Raw genomic sequence first — 17,854 nt, forward strand, 5'->3', positions numbered from 1 at the left:
CCCTGGCCGGCTGCCAGATAGGCCCCTGTTGTATTTTTACAAAGTTTGTGTATTTTTTGAATGGATCTTTTATTTCAATGCGCCTATACATTGGCCCCGATTGGTTGATGATTTGCAAGGGACTTTTCTTATTCAGGTCAGGGTTTGACAAATGTTTGAGATGTGTATAAACAGAGTCAACAAAGCGCGGCCTTGTTTGCACGTGTTTGCTTTAGCTCAAGCGAGAAAAACGGGGCTTTAGGCATTCAGTCCAACATTGGCCCAGTTTCGTCGAGTCAAGTTTAGTCTCCCTTGTGTAAAAACAAACCAGTACCGAGTTGCTCACACAGTCAAGGATGGAAGGCTATTGAAAACAACTGCCATGTGCGGAGTGTGAGGCTCTAGCTCACGAACGGGGTTGATTGCACTTTTACCTACGAGTCGTAAGTCGCCATGATAATCACAAGCAGAGAGAACGATCTTTCTTGAGAGGTTGCATCGGGCTGACTTCATTCTGTCAGTGTCCGTGGGCGTGTGACGCCGATCACATTCGATCACTCAGTTGCATGCACTTGCAGGTGAAAAATACCAAGAGGCTTTTTGATCTCAGTGACTCCATATTTTCTCTGGAAAACAATCTGGCATAACATGCATGGAGCCGAGATTGAGAAAGGCTAGCTAATTTAATTGTCAGTTGTGATCGGGGGATGGAATTTACAGCATAGATTATCATGTGTCCTTGACATAAAACACTTGAGAAGAGCTTCGCAGTGATTTTGACAACACTTCAAGATCTGTCTGGATTAATTATGCCACGGCTGTTTCTTCCTCGCTCAGTGAGAGAACTGAACAAAAATTGAGGAGAAAGAGCTACTCTAGTTTGTCTTTGAAGAGAAAAAAAATCACAAACACATCGTCATCATGACTTGGCCGGCACGAAGACAGCGCAGGATCTCTCTCCCCGCTGTGCTGGAGTCTGTACCTGAAAATACGGAGTTTGGTCGAAACAAACACAGATTGGTGAGATATAGAGATAAAATATAGGACTTTCTTTTTATTATTTTTTATTTTTAAATATTTGATTGACGGGTCCGATTGTTATAAGGATTAGAGCCTTTTGTCAACTGAGAAAAAGAGCAAAAAAGACAGGTAGCTTTTAATATAATTTCCTTTATATTTCTGGGTTTTTATTTTATTTATTTAATTTTTTTTTATATTTATTTATTTTTGACCAATTAGCAGACCAGTATTCATGCTTTTGTGTTTATGTTTGTACATATTAACATTATCTCACTTTGTTTAATCTCATTTTTGCTGTAATCAAACCGTAATGTACTTCCTGAAGAAAAAAAAGATAAACGTTGAAGGGGTCAGGATATTTAGCACTATTCAAACTTAGATAATTGATAATGTGTGAAATATGTCAAGTGTGTGTGCAGGCTGTGGAGACATGGGAGTCAACAATTTCTTCTTCTCAAGTGTTGTCATGTTATGAAATAAGGTCAAAAATGGTTTTGTATTTAAAAAACAGATAAGATACGATAGAGATATGCCACGCCTTTTATCAACAATACTGAAAAATTCCATTAAGACTATCACATTGTACAATTTTAGTGTCGTTCGGCTATTAATAGATAAATTTGCATTTGTTGTTCCTTTCATTAAGTCTATTCTAAAGAATGATGATTTTAACCTGAAAGAAATAATAATGAGCCCATATGCTGTTCTGTTTTAAGCTTGATCTTGGAAGCAATGTGAAATGGTATACAGATAAGAATTCAGTCATGAGTGAGACAAGCAAAAACAATATACCATACAAGATGCATTAAGCTTCATGTGTTTTCAAGATGGGAAACATATGGAAAAACATTCCACGTATGAAAAATTCTAATTTAAAAAAAGGGATAACTAGACATGGAATACAAACCATGAAATGTCACTGTAAACATGTCATGTCTACATCAGTGTAGCACAGGGGAAAACCAAGATAACAACCAGACAGTTGGTAAATAATTCTCTGCACTAAGGTCCACATTTCATCACTGAAAATTTCAGTGAAACAGGGTTCCATCATGTTGTGACAATATGCGAATGGACTTGTCCACCATCCATGTGTATGTATGTATGTGCTGCTAGGCTATTTATTCTCCTGTCATTATCACTGGCTTTAGAAAGCTGAGCTTGTTAATCCAGGAAAAGTTCATGAATCTCTCTCTCTCTCTCGCTCTCTCTCTCTCTCTCTCTCTCTGTGTCTCTCTCTCTCTCTGTACTTAAAAGCCCTATATTTTCTTCTTGAGGCACTGTTGTCCAAGATTAATAATTCTGATATCAAAGATCAGTACCAGATACAAGCACATGCACGTACCTTTCTCCACTACGTAACTTATGTCCCGTCCCCATCCCAATTTTGCACTGAAATGTCAGCCAGAATTTAGTTGGATAACTGTTCCCATAAAGTCTACAAAGATGTGTGTTAAGGACATATCAGGAAAGGATATGTCTGTGTCGTGTTGTTGTTGTAGACATACATTCATTGGGACTTGGTTTTGAGAAGGAAGCTGTGGAAAAATGTTCATTGCTATTTTAATGTTTCTTAATTCAACATTCAGCCAACATAATGCAAGATAGATCTTAAAAATAGATAATAATATATTGAGGCGGCAGATATTGGATTTGTTACTGAAAATTACCTTAATTTTTGATTGAACTAATAAGTTCATCAGGCAGTGGGCAGCCGATCAGTTGCCTTTCCTTGATATGGTATCGTGGGCGTTTGCACAGCAGTTTTCATAGAGAACCCTTTCTACATTCTCTTGATTGCCCAATCAATGCTGAATCGATTGCCTCCATTCTATTGAAATGGCTCCAGCGTAAACAATGTTATACAATGACATTTAAAAGCTTAAGGATTAGCTATGAAGTAATATTTTTTGTTCGAGCTTGTTACGCTGAGTAGCATTACTGGGCATGCGATATTTTATGTGACTTGAGAAAGGTCAGTGATGTTGTACTAAGTAACTGGGGGGGGGGGCATTGGGGGGATATGGACTGTTACAGCAAGAACCTCGTAACCAGAAAAGAACTTAAAACTGAAAGTCTAGTATTCCTCTGTATTTTAATTTTGTACCTTTATATTAAAGGAAAGAGATGGTTAATGTTTGGAGCCAATATTTACTTTATTTTAGTGCACTAATGCATGTAAGATTTAGCCTGAATGAAAGTAGACTAAAATGTTCAGCCCTGGTCTAAAGTTCTTTTGTAATACTGACACATGGTGTGAAATATGCCCAGGTGGGGAGGACAAAAATTTAGGTTAAATAAACAAAATCTTTCTTGTTAAAAATAAGGTTGAAAAAAAATACCCTTAATAACATTGCAGAATGTTTTCGCCCAGCTGTTCCACTCTGTTGAATGTCTCAGTAACTTTATTACTGTATTATCAATGCTTTTACTTGTGATTAAAAAATGAATTAAGAAAAAAAAACAGGAAGGGGTTTTATATATACAACTAAAAGAAAAATGATAAATGTTATTGCAGTTAGGACTATTAATGTCTTCCGTTTCCTTTCAGATTGTGCCAGGGTTTGATAAAATGTATATAAACATTAAAAAAAAAAAAAAATTAAATGAAGATTAAGTTCTCAAATTGTGGGACATCATGTAAGCTCAGTATGAAAAGGAATGTACACATCATTTAAGTGAAAAGAAAAAAGAGCAATGAATATAAAGCAGCATGTTTCTCTTTATGGGAGAAGAAAAGGTGAATATTTGCATCTGTGATGAACAAATGTGCCCCTGTCTGAAAAAAGGGCATTCTTGTATAGTTCAGTTATTTTGGCATAGTAACAACAGACTGACTGGCAAGTTTAAAAACACACGCGCGCACACACACACACCTCTTTCTTAAACCATTAGTGACATCTCCAAAAGTTTACTGTTTCTTCAGAGATATATTTATAATGGGCATACACTTAATATGATTGCAACCTTTGCAGAAGAGACGTTTGTTGCCTTTAAATCCTGATCTGCCCACCAGGGGACAGGGGAGACACCACAATTACTGTCATCATTTAACTCTACAAAATTACTTAAATACATACAGAGTTGACCATGTTCTTTCAAGTTTATGGGCAGCCATCTAATACTGGTCTGTAGTGAAATTGAAAAAGAAAAGTGGTCTTGGGATTTGCTTCATTGGAGTTAGTGGATGGAGAAGATACCTGTCGTGTTGTTCCAGTGCTCAGACATGTCAGACTTTATGGACACCATTCAGATGAAGATATGACATAACACACAAAGGACTCAGGTGGCCACCATGCCAGCTACAGTTGAAGATAGATATCAGAGTGGAGTTTTGATTCACTCAGTTATATCATACTAACATAATGAGAAATTAAATCTAGTACTGCGTCTTATGTTGGAATGGAGACCATCACATTTTGAACGTGCAGAATGTCACTGCATGACACCGGTGCCAACTCAAAATCAGTTCACCTGCAGAGGGCCTTGTGATAAGGTCCAGTCATGATCTCTGTTTCTATGTAAGACCCAGTACAATATTTTAATTTCTTATTATCCACGTAGAAGGTGAGCTTGTGAAGAAGATGACCCCACAGCTTGAAGATGGAGTTGTTTTTTTAAGAAGAATAAGCAGTTTATTACAAGAAGTGGCGATTAAATGACCAACATTTTTGTCCTAGACAAACTTTTTGAATTCTGGGTTTTAATGTGGAACTTGGCCTTGAAATAAAAAGATATAAGAGAATAAAATGGAATAAATTAAAGAAAAAATATCCAGCTAATGTTACCTGTGGAAGATTGATGTGCAGTGTGGTTATTTGAATTGTTGGAGACTAAAAATAGACATTCTATTCAGTGTTGGGAGGTGTCGAGTTTGGTTCTTAGGTAAATCCGCATGTTCAGTATAAGATATCAAATAGCAGAAGCTGAAAAACACATCGTGCCTAGGAAGAAAAACATCACGCAACAAATGGCAGTGAATGCACTAAATGCAGCCCAAGTATATGTCAGTTTGCACGTATTACATACATGCACAAACGTGCTAAAATGCACGTCAAACTGCACGCCATATAAATCTGAGTACCCACTGGTCCGTGAAATATGGAAGTTGAAAAGCAAATGAAAAGCAAATGAAATCCAGTTCTCATATATACAAAGACATATTTTTTGATATAAATTCTAAGCCAAGGTATTTGAGAAGTGGTTTAACAGCAGGTAACAAAGAGACTGGTGTGTCACTCTGTAGGCTGAAGCTTTTGTAAGATGTAGGTTAAATTATTTGAGAACTGTGGTATAGATTCAAAGGCGAAGGCCACGAAGTTCATATGAAACGCTAGGGAACAACAAAGACTGAACAGCTAGCCTATGGATTCATATCATTTGCCGATGTCAAGTTGACCCAGTAAAAATTGAATTTAGGTCTAATGCCTCATCTACATAAAAAAACAGGATATTTCTTCTCAGTGGTTCCCTTACTTCTTTTATTACATCTTTTTAACCCAGAAAAATATAAACATTTTTTAATGAAGAGGGGAAAAAACTGAATTGCTAAGTGGATGATAATGAACTGTGCAAGAATGACAACTTTGATGAGATATGTCAGGCAGGGAAGGGGGTGGTATTAGACATCTAGTATGGAAACCAGATGGAATACCTGGGAGAGAGGCCATACTAGTGAATTGTGCCGTAAAAAAGGGGGATAAAGAGATGACAGGGGTGTGGGCATAGATACAGAGTGATTTAGAATGTTTCCTGAATTGCTGAAAAAAATTCCTAACATGTTACCCCCTACCCTGAGTCTGAAGATAAACCCATCCTCAGTGCTCGACAATAACATCTTTCACTCTGTTGCTACTAAACGCAAATAGGCCTGTAGATTTTGTTCCTGCTCCAAATTAAAAAAAAATGTTCATCATCATCATCAGGTCTATAATAATGTCAAATTTCAGTGCCAGGTGTAATATTATCAGAAGTTGTTGAACACATATTGTTTGTCAGTTCGTTCAGATACACTAGTACACTAGCCATAGATTCTACAGCATGGTAGCTATTTTTTTGGTCGACTGCTGTGTATTCAAGTAAATGAGAAATCACGGACCAGGCTGATTCCCAGGTTGTTTTTCTCTCTGAAGGTCAAACCTTTCTACAAATAGAATCAAGCAATTTGCAAATAATGTGATTACCTATACGGAGCATGTTGCTGAATTTGATCAAAATGTTAATTCTGGTTTTGGATTGATTGGTATGTTTCACTAATGCAGTGCTATTAGGTAGTAAACATGAAGAAGAGGGGGGGGGGGGGGGATCTTGATGATTTTCTCCAAATGTTGGGCCCAAACAGTATTATAAGGGGGAGGGGGGGGCAGTTTTAACCCTCCATACATCACTGTATTATGTTACCTTCTTTTTTATGCAGAAGGGGTATCAAGGCCCCCTAAGTGCTTCACCAGCAGTCAATGCATGAAGATAAGTATATATATTTACAGGGGCGGATTCAGGCAGTTATCTGGGTCTTCCAGAAGGCGGTCAGATTTCCAAGTTTATGTGAACGAGTAACTAACTTTTTTTTCCTTCTGTGGGAAGATGGTCAGTTATAGAGAACGGATCAACAAAGATAATTTGGAAGACTGTCAGAAAATATCTCTGTATCTGCCCCTGTATGTACCATCAGTGCAGACCCTAACCTCTCTCCATAGCTATGAGGGAAGTGACCTGAAAAGTCCATCTTAAATTTGACCAAGCGTGAACTTCAAGCACTTCACATTGACATTGATGGATCACAACACATTTGTTAACTTTTTTTCAGTTTATCAGGTGAAAACTATTGTATTGTAGTCAACTTTCTTCTCATGTTGTTATGATAAAAGTTTATCACGTACTGTTTTAGTAGGTTTAATTTTTGTGAACAAAAGCCTCAAAGTGGGCCAATGTGCAGAGTTAAACATAGTCATGATTTAATTTCACACCGTTGCACAGGTATTAAAAAACAAGTTGTTTTGCTCTACCGCCGTGTCTATTTTTAGACCTTAAACAAATAACCATCAAAAAGAGTAAACAAAAAACATGGTTTATATGGCAGTTGAATGCTTTCAGTAATGTTTTCTGTATTATTTTACTCTGTGTAATTAAATCAATTGCAGTGTTGAAAAAAAATGTTAGTTTATCAAAGATGGCTACAATTGTGGACTTGGTTGTAGGGTGTTTCTATTGAAAGGAAAACATTGGGTGTGTTTGCAGTGTATTATTAGGCTACATGTATGTGTTTATATCCCGTGCTCCAGTTTGTGTTATTCTGTGGAATCAGATGCTGACTGACCTGACATATAATCGATAAATGCCCTTTAGTAATTCCTCTCTGCATGGCATTGGATGTATATACATGACAACCTAGAAAGTTTGATGAATTAAATTTTATTTATCGCAGAAGAATTTGTTTGACTTGCATCTTGTTGGGTGGAGAAGGTTGTCCAAAATAAATGCTGCAGAATATAATAGGCTGTATTTGGTAACTCAGTCTGTCAAAGCACAGGTTGGAGAAAATATTTGCACTGGCAAAGGAGAGTTAACTTGCGCCTAATCTGCACCCAGCTTAGTCTGGCATCAGAAATTAAAGCAATTTTTTTTCTCCAATTTAAAAAAAAATATTGTTTATAAAAAGTTAAACTTAGAAAAGGAAAGCATAAACTAATAGAAATGAACCACTGCTTTAACATGGGTATCAGTAAAAAGATTAATATTCTATTCATTTTCTCAGTTTTATAGGTAAACAGGATAAGAATCCCAATCCACTGGTGATCCCTTTAACAGTTGTTGGTCTTTGACATTAGTACATTCAAATGATTTAATTTGTTTTCTAGGATACATGTTGGTGATAAGCTGTGGAAAAGCTAAAAAAAGTCCCAAAAATTTACTGAAACTGTATAATTTCAACAACAACTGAATATTGTTGACATTATCGTAAATCATTTGTGTTTGTTATTCTAGGACCTGAGTTCGTTTGCAATGCCCGTTCTAGACCAGGATGCATTGGAACCCCCAGGAAGCTCTGAAGAGTTCCGGCCTCGTTCTGGATCGGGTGGACTTAAATCACTATTTCGCCCAAATAAGATAAGACAGCGCCACAAATCGGGCGAGGTTGTCGGTTCAGGCCCCAACTCAGCCAGTGGATCACCAAAAGAGAAAGAAAGTGGAAGTGGGACGTCTAAAGTAAAAACTTTCTTTGACGCCTTTCGACCTCGGTCGAAGTCCGATGCAGCGGCCATGAGCCGTCCAAGGAGGAAAAGTGGACCCGCGGGGGTTGCGGCCCCGATTACAAGTTCTTCACTACAAGTCACAGGTGGCCTTGACGGAATACGCCCGCGAGCACAGTCTGTCGGCAAACGACCGGATCTAGTACGACCGGGGACAAATAGTCCAAATCATAATCTAGATCCATTAATGGCCTCCAGATCTCCAGTGAAAGCCATGACTCCCATGAGCCAGTTACTGGAAGAAGGGACACGTGGAGGAGACGGGAAATCCAAATTGGCTTATAACACACCACTGAGAGTGGACACAAGTAATGGCAGCAAATTCGGTGGACCTCTGTCGCCGACGGGTATTCCACCAAATGCTCCACAGATGGGGAGGAAAATGAGCCCTGGTCCACAACAGGTAAGTTTTATTACACATAATGCATTTGGTAAAAGGGTTTCTAGCATCACGTACATGCTGCACCAGACTGAGGAATGTTGTTAAGTCCCCTTGGTTGTTCAGTCGGCATCCTTTCTGCGTCCTGTGGCACAGCTCCATTTGAGGGTAAAAGAAAAATAGTTGATGTACCGACAACTGGCTGATCATTGAGCATTGATTTTGTAACCGAAGAGATGCTTGAGGTTCCTTTCTACGACTACAACGATGCCAGTTTCATGGTCGCAGAAAGGACGATGTCCAGTATAAAGGGGGGTTTATAACTGGACATATATCAGTTGAAAGAATTTACTAGTAATGTAAACACTTTCGGCATAACACTTGTCTATTGCCCTAGATAATGGCATCAGGACGGGGCTTACTTAATTTGTTGAAAGAGAAAGATAAATTATTGATAATGAAGTATTATTGTTAATGAAAAAATTAGAATTTTGCCAAATAGCAAAGCTGTTGCAGCCCACACAGTACTGAGTGTCCCGAGGCAGATGTCATGTTTCAGTGATTCTAGAAACCCTTTGAATGTCTATTTAACATTTATATAAAGTAATAAAGTATGCAAGATCATGGATGGCTGCAGATAGAAGTTTTGATCACAAGGTCAGGTTGTGCCTTGAAATTTAGCTTGTAACTGAGGACAGAAGAAATGATATGATATTATTGTGTTTGTGTGTGTATGTTGGGGGGGGGGGGGTGGAAGGAGAGAGAGAGAGAAAGAGAGAGAGAAAACAAAAGTGAAATGGCATAATTGTTAAAAAGTGCTATACCTGTGCCCTGTTAATATTATCACGCTTAAAACACATGGCTTGGCAAACTAGACTGATGTCAATTCAAAGACCATGTTAAAGTGAGAGTACCTGCCAAAAATGTTTGGCCCTGGAAGTAGGCGGGTTTGTACAAGAGAACTACAGACCGAATACAGGTCTTACTTTCAACACCAAAACACCCAAGTCAGCTTGGACTCAAACATAAAATTGGTACTAGTCCACTAAAATCAAGTACCATGCAAATTTTGTGAAAAAAAATGGCTAATGCTGCAGGCTTACAGTAAATTATAGTTACTTTATTGAAATGGAATGCTGAGGATTTAGACTGAACTGAAATAGGTAGGTACTTGTGGTCAGGCATTCTTTAGATGACCCCCTGGAGATATTTGGCTGTGGACATTGGTCATTATTTCTTTACAGTTGACAGCAGTTCACTGACCTCCTCTCATGTTATGACATTCCTCTAAAAGAATGTCATATGAAGATAGGTCTTTGATAAAAAAAGATAAAAAGATGGTTAAAAAGTCAGTCACTGGGTTGGGATTATGTGCCTAATCCTATCCTAAAAATTTTATGGTGGCAGTGCAATATGAAGCCAGAAGTGTGTGTTGTGTGTGTGTTGTGGGGGGGGGTGAATGATGGTAGAAAATATACCGTATGCAGTTAAAAAAGGATAATTTTTGTAAAAGTATTGGAACGTTCTATACTGTAATGTAAGCTACAAAATGCATTTCACAAAGAAAAGGCATGTAAAATATAACTAATCAACTGATGTGAATTTTTAAAAAAAGTTTTCTGTTTTGTACAGTTACAATGTCCATTTGAGTGAAGGTTTTTCAGACATTTAATCAAAGAACTGTTACAGCCTGGTAAGCAGTTAAATCTTAGCTGGCCATGACTCCAAGAGTAAGTGCACATTTCCTGTATTTATGCCTTGTGGTTTTGACTTTGGTTAACCACATGTTAGGGGGTAAACATGGAGGTGAACCAGGTCTACACTCCAACCACAATCCAATTCACATTTAACCACAGTAAATGATGTAGCCAGCTCTAGGAGGTGATGAAGTGTTAATACAACCAAATTATCTGTAAACATTTGAGTTCATGATGTATATTTTGGGCCCTGTAGCCAGTGATTTCAAGAGGGGGGGGTCTTTTTCTGAAAAAAAAAAACTTTTATACTGCAGGCTCTTATTTAACTGAACATGACAAAAAGCACAAAACCTAAGTAAAATTTTAATGTAGTCTGGACATTTTTTGCTCAAAATCAAATTTCTTCCAACCGGTTCCTGTCTCATACCCCTCTGTCCATGCACAGGAGTGGAGCCAAGATTGTCTTCACAACAAGAAGATAATAACCTTAGGCTTGATTTAAAACTCAACTTTATGCTGGGTATTAACTTTTAAGACCCAGGCAAAAGCTCCTGTAGGTTTTATAACTATTTGTGGTTAGATCAGATCACCAGCCTGAATAATAACTATTGGCCACAATTGACTGTGCTAGGTGTTAATGATAAGTTTGATCTCCATATCTAAGAGAAATGTTTGCTCTGTTTTACTGTTATATTTCTATCTGTAGAGCAGTTGGAGCCAGTTACTCCCATAAAACTATGTAAGGAAGTCAGAGTAAACGTAACTAGATATAAAATGTGCCTGACAGAGGTTATCAAATTGTAAAAGGTGTAGTGTTTAAAGGACCATCCTCATAAATGCGCTGGGAGGCCCAAATGGGACAGCGCAAGAAGTAAGGCCCCTAAGATGCACTAACCTGATATATATATTCTGAGTTTCTAAATGTTTACTGTTATTATGTCTACCTTTTGACAGAAGACGACCCTAAGCTGTTCGAACGAGATATTTGGCTTGTAATAAGGCCAGAACATCTCCATAGATGTATAAGTTACAGAATCATAGCCCATTACGGAGAGTTAGAACAAAATTATTATAGATCTCAATAAATTATCGCTCAGGTAATGATCATGAAAGATCGCACAACGATGTATCTTAGCAAGAGGCGCCAGGGCATGGAATGCCAGTTATGCCATAATGAGAGGATTCTAGAATACCCAAGACATAAATTGGCTGGTATGCTACTCCTGAAAGGTGTCCGTATGGTTCCTGTTAGGTAACGGTTTACATCTCTGTTTTTTCACCCTCACTAAGTGGGGAAGTTAAGTGATTGTTGGGCAGAGATTGGCCTTCTCACCTAGAAAGCACTTTAAAGGTAGAGGGTACAAAACTGATTGTTTTATGCCTCACTCCCCCCCCCCTTCTTCCTGGCCTCCCAGCCCATCCCCTCTTGACCAAAATGTGCAGATCTTTCCTCCAACAAATTCCATGCCATTTTATTGGTTATAAGTATGTCCTACTCAAATAGTAAAATGTGTTGTGAGCATTAAGACTGAGACAACCTGACAGGCTCTACTTGGAGAGGAGAATAAAAAGGAACACCTGGTTATTTAGCTGCAAGGTGCTGTTGTTTGGTTGTTTGAGAGAAAGCACCTGATATTTTGTCAGTAAGGCTGAAAAAGAAAGGAAAAGAAAACCAGTTCCTAATGTGATTATACATGTTTTTTTCAAGGGCATTTAGATTTTTTAACCTATTTTAAATGTATTTCCATTATTTCAACAAGTGCATTATAACATATGGGGTTGTCTTTCCAACCACACAAGGTACTTGAGGAAGGATTTTAGCTACTTCTTGAACGCTAAAGAAATGGGTGGAAGGGGGGGGGGAGCACATTGTTTTTGCAACCCATTTCTTCTGCTAGTCACACCTGAAACATGAACAAAAACACACATATGGTTCATTAGACACATTTTAGACTGATTTTCAGTTTGAAATAGTTCTGGTCTTAACGCAGCTGGTTTTAAACTTCTTGGGCTTATGTTCAGTCTAGAAAAGTCCTGGTTCAATTTGATGTGGCCCTTTCTTTGTCTATTGTTACGGACACATTTAAAAGAAAAGGTTGAAGATTGTGTGAATTAAATTTATTCCAACAGAAGTGGATATTCTTAAAAAAAGGGGGGATCATCTTATTATAATTTTTTTTTCTTTTAACTTCCTTATAACCCTTACCATATGATGGCTGGATACATTTACTCAGATACTATTCATCAAGTTATTTTTCTTCTCTCCCCCCCCCTTTTTTTTTAACCACCCCTTTTGGAAATTAAAATTGAAAGAATCAGTGCAATATGTCTGGTTACGTGAAATGCACTAGGAACGCACAGGATATTGATTTTGTCTGAACAGGGCATCTGTATGAAACTGTCAGCAGAGGAAGCAGGCCATCATTGAGAATCACAAGAATGTTGGCACAGTAACAGTGTTGTAGCTTTGTAAATGTCAGTTTGCCAGAAATAGTTGAGTACTGTGCTGGCGGGGAGGGTGCAATGGCATTTTGTGTCAGAGTCCATGAGGCCAGCACGTGCCTTTTTTTCTCTTTTTTTCCTTTCCCCCAGATTAGTTGAGAACTGGTTCTCACATATTCTGTTAGTTTGATAAGGTTAGATTGGATGTTGATGCTGATCAGATTTGTAATGCGTCATGTTGTATATAATAAGATCCCCATTAAAGTTAATGGGATCTGGATTAGACATGTGTAATGGGTCCATGTGTGTGTTCTCTTAGGAGGGTCTCTCTGACTAAGTTGCAATAAAAAGTTGTGATTACGTTTAATATGCTGCTTTTTGAAAAAATGATATGAAAAATAACATGCATGTAGCAATGCATTTTATTGAGAGAGAGAAAAAGACTGTTTAATCCTTTCTTGAAGAATTGTCTGTTTGCCCTACTTGGGAAATTGTCCGTTTTCCTACTCAGGGAAAGTGGCTTTTTTTTTTTTTTTTTTTTTTTTTTTTTTGAGTTTTCAACAATGGATAGTTATTTTATCTCTGCTTTATAACAGTAGTGTTGTCATTGTCTTCTTTGCAATGTCAACAATACATAGTTTTGTTGTTCCAACAATAGCCTACATTCTGTGTCCATTGTTGAAGGTGAAACTTTGTGTTGCATTGTTGAAAGTTAATTGTTTACTGGATTTTTGTGTTCTCAATCCCAATTGGCTAGATTAATGATGATGTCACACTGTCATAGTTACTTCACAGTGGTTGCATGGCAACTGTTCTTCCATCATGACAGTAATTTACCAATTTGTTCACTGTCTCAAATATTTTCTTTTCTCATGAAAAGAGGTAGGAAGTTCATATTTCTGAAGAGGAGTTTGAAATCAGGTAGTTAATATGTCATCTTCAGAAGCTGAATTTACAAATCTTGAACTACTGTGCAATCATAGTGATGGAGAGGAGGCTGATTGCTCATCCTTTTCACAAGGATCAACTTCAATTGTAACAACAAAGTCAAGACCTACTGAATCTACAGATGTGGGGAATTTAACAAAATCAGAATCTAGCATTGATAACTTATCAACATTAGGCTTGGCGGAATATGAATCAAATTTAGTATCAGCGAAGTCTCTGTCAGCATTCAGATCACCAAGCTTGCTTCCCTACCCAGGATCCCAGTACTCCATGTCATTGTTGAGATCACCAGAACCTACATTGGTTACACCACCAGGATCCCAGAAATCCTTATCAACACCAGGATCACCTAAGTCCATGTCAACATCAGGATCACCTAAATCTATGTCATCACCAGGGTCTCCAAATACTCAAAAAAGGTTTGAAACCCATATGCCTCATTTTTCAGTCATAGAACAAAAGACTGCAAATGAGCCATCTTCTGCTTTCTATCCTGCAGTTACAAGATTTGATACTTCCAGGTTTTTAGATAGATTCAGAAAGGGCCGAGACCAGGGAGAGAAATATGTGGTGAGCAGAGATATATCTCCTCCAGTCATAAAATCCCTGTCTAGCACATCACGCGATAGATCCCCATCACCATCGTTGTCATCTTCATCCAAACAAGGCTCCTCAAGAGGCTCCTCAAGGGGGAGTTCCCCCCTGGTGCAATCGCCCAAGGAAGGTATGTCACGAAGTAGTTCACCATTGACAAAAAAGGACAATTCCAAAAGCAATTCTCCCCAGGCGTCCCGTGCTTCTTCCTTGTCCCCTGTGCCTTCTGGGCCAAGAAAAACCCTGCAGAGACTCAGTTTAATGTTGCCTAGCTTTCCCAAGAAAATCACAATCCCAGGTTTCAATTCTGACTCAAAAATTGGCATAACAAAAAAGGAGCAATCTAAGTCAAAATCCCCTGCAAGAGTAGAAGAAGAAAAAGAAGGTGGTGCTGATTTTGAACCAGAGTTATTTAGCATTGGCCAGTCAAAATATCCTGCTCGTACGATATCCTCAAATGATTATATCAAGCCAGGGGTACAGCAAACTGAAGAGTCTGCAGATACAGGGATGAGACCAAGAGCTTGGTCTTTAGGAAGTAGAGGGCTGAAAGGACTAGCCTCCTCCATTGCAAAGGTCCTGGTGCCCAGCGGGTCTCACAAGTCGAGATACAGCAGTTTCTTTGAGGGCATAGGGAAACAGCATGAAAAACTGGAACAGGATGAGGATGAAAAACCAATGGTAAAGGAATGTTGGGCAAATGTATTATAATTATTGTTTATTTGATGTTTTTTGATTCTTTGTTTTTGGTGTGTAAATGTAGATTTTTTTTCCACTTGCCGAAAAAGAAAAAGCTTTAAGAAGAGAGATTTGTGTTGTTTTGGTGGGAAGTCTCTATTTAAGTTGGACAAAAATCTGTTTCTTAACAGTGACTGTCACACAAAAAGCATAACTTCAGCGTCCCTGATTAGCTGTGGATGAGTTTAAAATGTGAGGGATAGGGATAGTAATAATGGATAATGATGAAGACATGTGAACCGCTCAGGGCACTGTGTTAAAAAAGGTGATTTGGATTGAGCAGCAGATGTTGTTTATTAAGAGCAAGTAGATGAGGGATGTCACCGATTGGGCTGTCTGTCTGTCTGTCTGTCTGTCTGTCTGTCACATACCAGTGAAATGATGTACAAACCACTGTCATTTAGGTGGAATTTAGTTGGTAAGGTATAAGAAATATATGTTCCACCTAGTCATGGGGCAAACGTTGGGTCAGGTAAACAATGCATTGGCCCTGATCACAAGCTGCCAATATTGTATGAGGTATCAGTGAAATGGATCTGCTATCTTCTGGGCAGGTTTCATGTACACAAATGAAGATTTCCGTACATTACATTTCTGGGACAGGAAGATTTTTCTCATGCTGCATTGCACCTCAAGACAGACGGCCGATACAATGGCAGATTTAGTCCCTCTCATTACCTCTGCACTTGACTACTGTCGTAAAAATATCTCGAGCTCAGACCTGAGGGAGTTTGATGAACTTATGTGAAGGTTGTATTTGGTAGCTTTACTGTTTTTTGTCATGCAAAATCCTGATTATAGTGCTTAAGGTTTGTGTAAAGTTGACCCGTAGACCTAAAAATAATGTAGTATTACTAGCAACTTTGTTGTACTCCGTACTTTGGATTTGTTGTACTCCGTACTTTGGATTTGTTGAAATTAAAAGGACAACTTTCATGCCATTAACTGCAGACATGCTTTGTACAGTGAATAGGTGCCTTTATGATTACATGTAGTTTTTCTTTTGGATTTTAATGATGCATTTAATAAGAGATGAGAATGAGATGGTAAAGATTTAAAAGAAAAGCTTAAACTGTGTGTGTATTTTTTGGGGTGTAGAGGAGGCACAATGATTAGATTATACATGAAAAGAGATAGATAGCTTAAAAAAAAACATGGACTTGCCGCTCAACCACCATAGATTTCATCCTGGCTTCCATTTTATTAGGCATGTCGGTATGTATACATATGTCCTGGAATTCACATGGCTGGTGTATGTGCTTACTATGCATATTACTCTCCATTGTGGTTGTTGTGACACAACATTGTGCTTGTTGAGAAATCTGTTCAGCAGCAACCAGTTGCAGCTGTAACTTGACAGCTTTGTATCAGTAATATCTAGAATAGCCTCGGTTTGTGATTTGACCACGTGCGCATGACTGTGTGTGTGTGTGTGTGTGTGTGTGTGTGTGCCTGTGTACATGCATGCATACACATATGCAATAAGAAGCTCATTTTGTGTGGACTTCCAACATAGCCCCTTAAACAATTGTAGCCTAGGTTGAACTATTCTTACTATGCAGAGGCAAAATGAAATGTGGCTACTGTTGGAATTGCATTGACTTCCACAGCAAGTCATACTTTAAAGGAGTATGAAGCTGGTTTGATAAATGCTGTCACTGCGTCCATAATGTACAGAATAATAAAACAGGATAAAACCACCTTTGCACTGTTCAATTGAATTTCTGGCGACAATTGTGTTAAGTGTACCCTGTGGGAGCAGTCTGTTAACAGCACAGTCTGATTCCACGAAACCTGTAAGAAGTGCTAAGGGAAAATTATTCAATAAAAGTCTGTTTAGGGTTTTCCTTTTTCCTCTTAGGGAATTGATTTGTGGGGTTTGTTTTTTAAGTCTGCCTCATGCTTATTGGCTATGAATGCCGGGAGTATCTGTGGCCAAGGTTTAAAACAAACAAACAAAAAAAAAATGGGTCTTCATATTGCTGGTACAGCAAGTTTGTGATTGTTTGTTTGTTTATTCGTTTGTTTGTTTTATCCACAGCTTGTTGCTTTACCAAAATCTGTCCAAACACTGATTTGTATTATGTCCTTTGTTTATCTGGATTAATTTATTTATGGCAATGGTATGTGTATGCTGCCATGTAGGGCATGCACATGCATTCCTGTTTGTGTGTGTGTAACATATATCATAAAATTGCAGTTTTCTAATATTGTGTGTGTGTATGTGTGTGTGTGTGCGTTGGTGTGTGTTGGCACAAATAAAAGCGCATGTGCATCTCCTACCCACATTTGCAGAGAACCATTGTGTTTGTTTATCCACACGAATAATACAGGACGTGACAGCACGAAACACGAGTTGACATGAAGTTAGGCAGAATGGCAATCAGTGCCATTACACAATCCAGATAATGTGTCTCCTAGCCTGGAGAAAAAAAAAAAAAAAAACTCTGCACAACAATGTGGTTTCCATTGATAAGCAAACAGGGAAACAATGCAGCTGCCTGAAGCTATGCCTGACTCGTACGTAACATTATCTGAGAAAGATGGTGCTCAAACAAATTATCCCATCTATCCTTGACTGTTTGGTTGTTTGGTATTTAAACTTTGTATACCAGTGTAAGGCAAAGAAGAAGAAAAAAGGAAAGAAGAAAGAAAAAAGTATAAATGCTACGTTTCCTCTAGACAGTTTGTAAATTATTCAATGAAAATTCTTATGACTGTAGCATTAATCTCATCAGAAATTGACTTTTTATTTAACTTTCTTATTTTTATTTATTTATTTATTTATTTTTTAATATTAACACTAG

At 38.1% G+C, this 17,854-nt stretch overlaps 1 protein-coding gene across 12 annotated transcripts in view; it reads left to right on the forward strand.

Moving 5' to 3' along the window:
* LOC106170538 (uncharacterized) overlaps nt 1–17,854 on the forward strand; it is a 192,248-nt gene that overhangs the window by 133,365 nt on the left and 41,029 nt on the right. For 11 of the 12 annotated variants that reach the window (XM_087012706.1, XM_087012703.1, XM_087012702.1 and 8 more), the window contains one exon: nt 7,984–8,652. In XM_087012706.1, the coding sequence (XP_086868832.1) occupies nt 7,984–8,652 (669 nt within the window). Of the gene's footprint in view, nt 1–171; nt 1,000–7,983; nt 8,653–17,854 lie in introns of those variants that run through there. The other variant, XM_087012705.1, reaches the window with a different exon arrangement.

The sequence above is a fragment of the Lingula anatina genome, chromosome 5 (genome assembly GCF_051362555.1).
Source record: "Lingula anatina isolate TDL-2025a chromosome 5, LinAna3.0, whole genome shotgun sequence".
Taxonomy (NCBI): Eukaryota; Metazoa; Brachiopoda; class Lingulata; order Lingulida; family Lingulidae; genus Lingula; species Lingula anatina.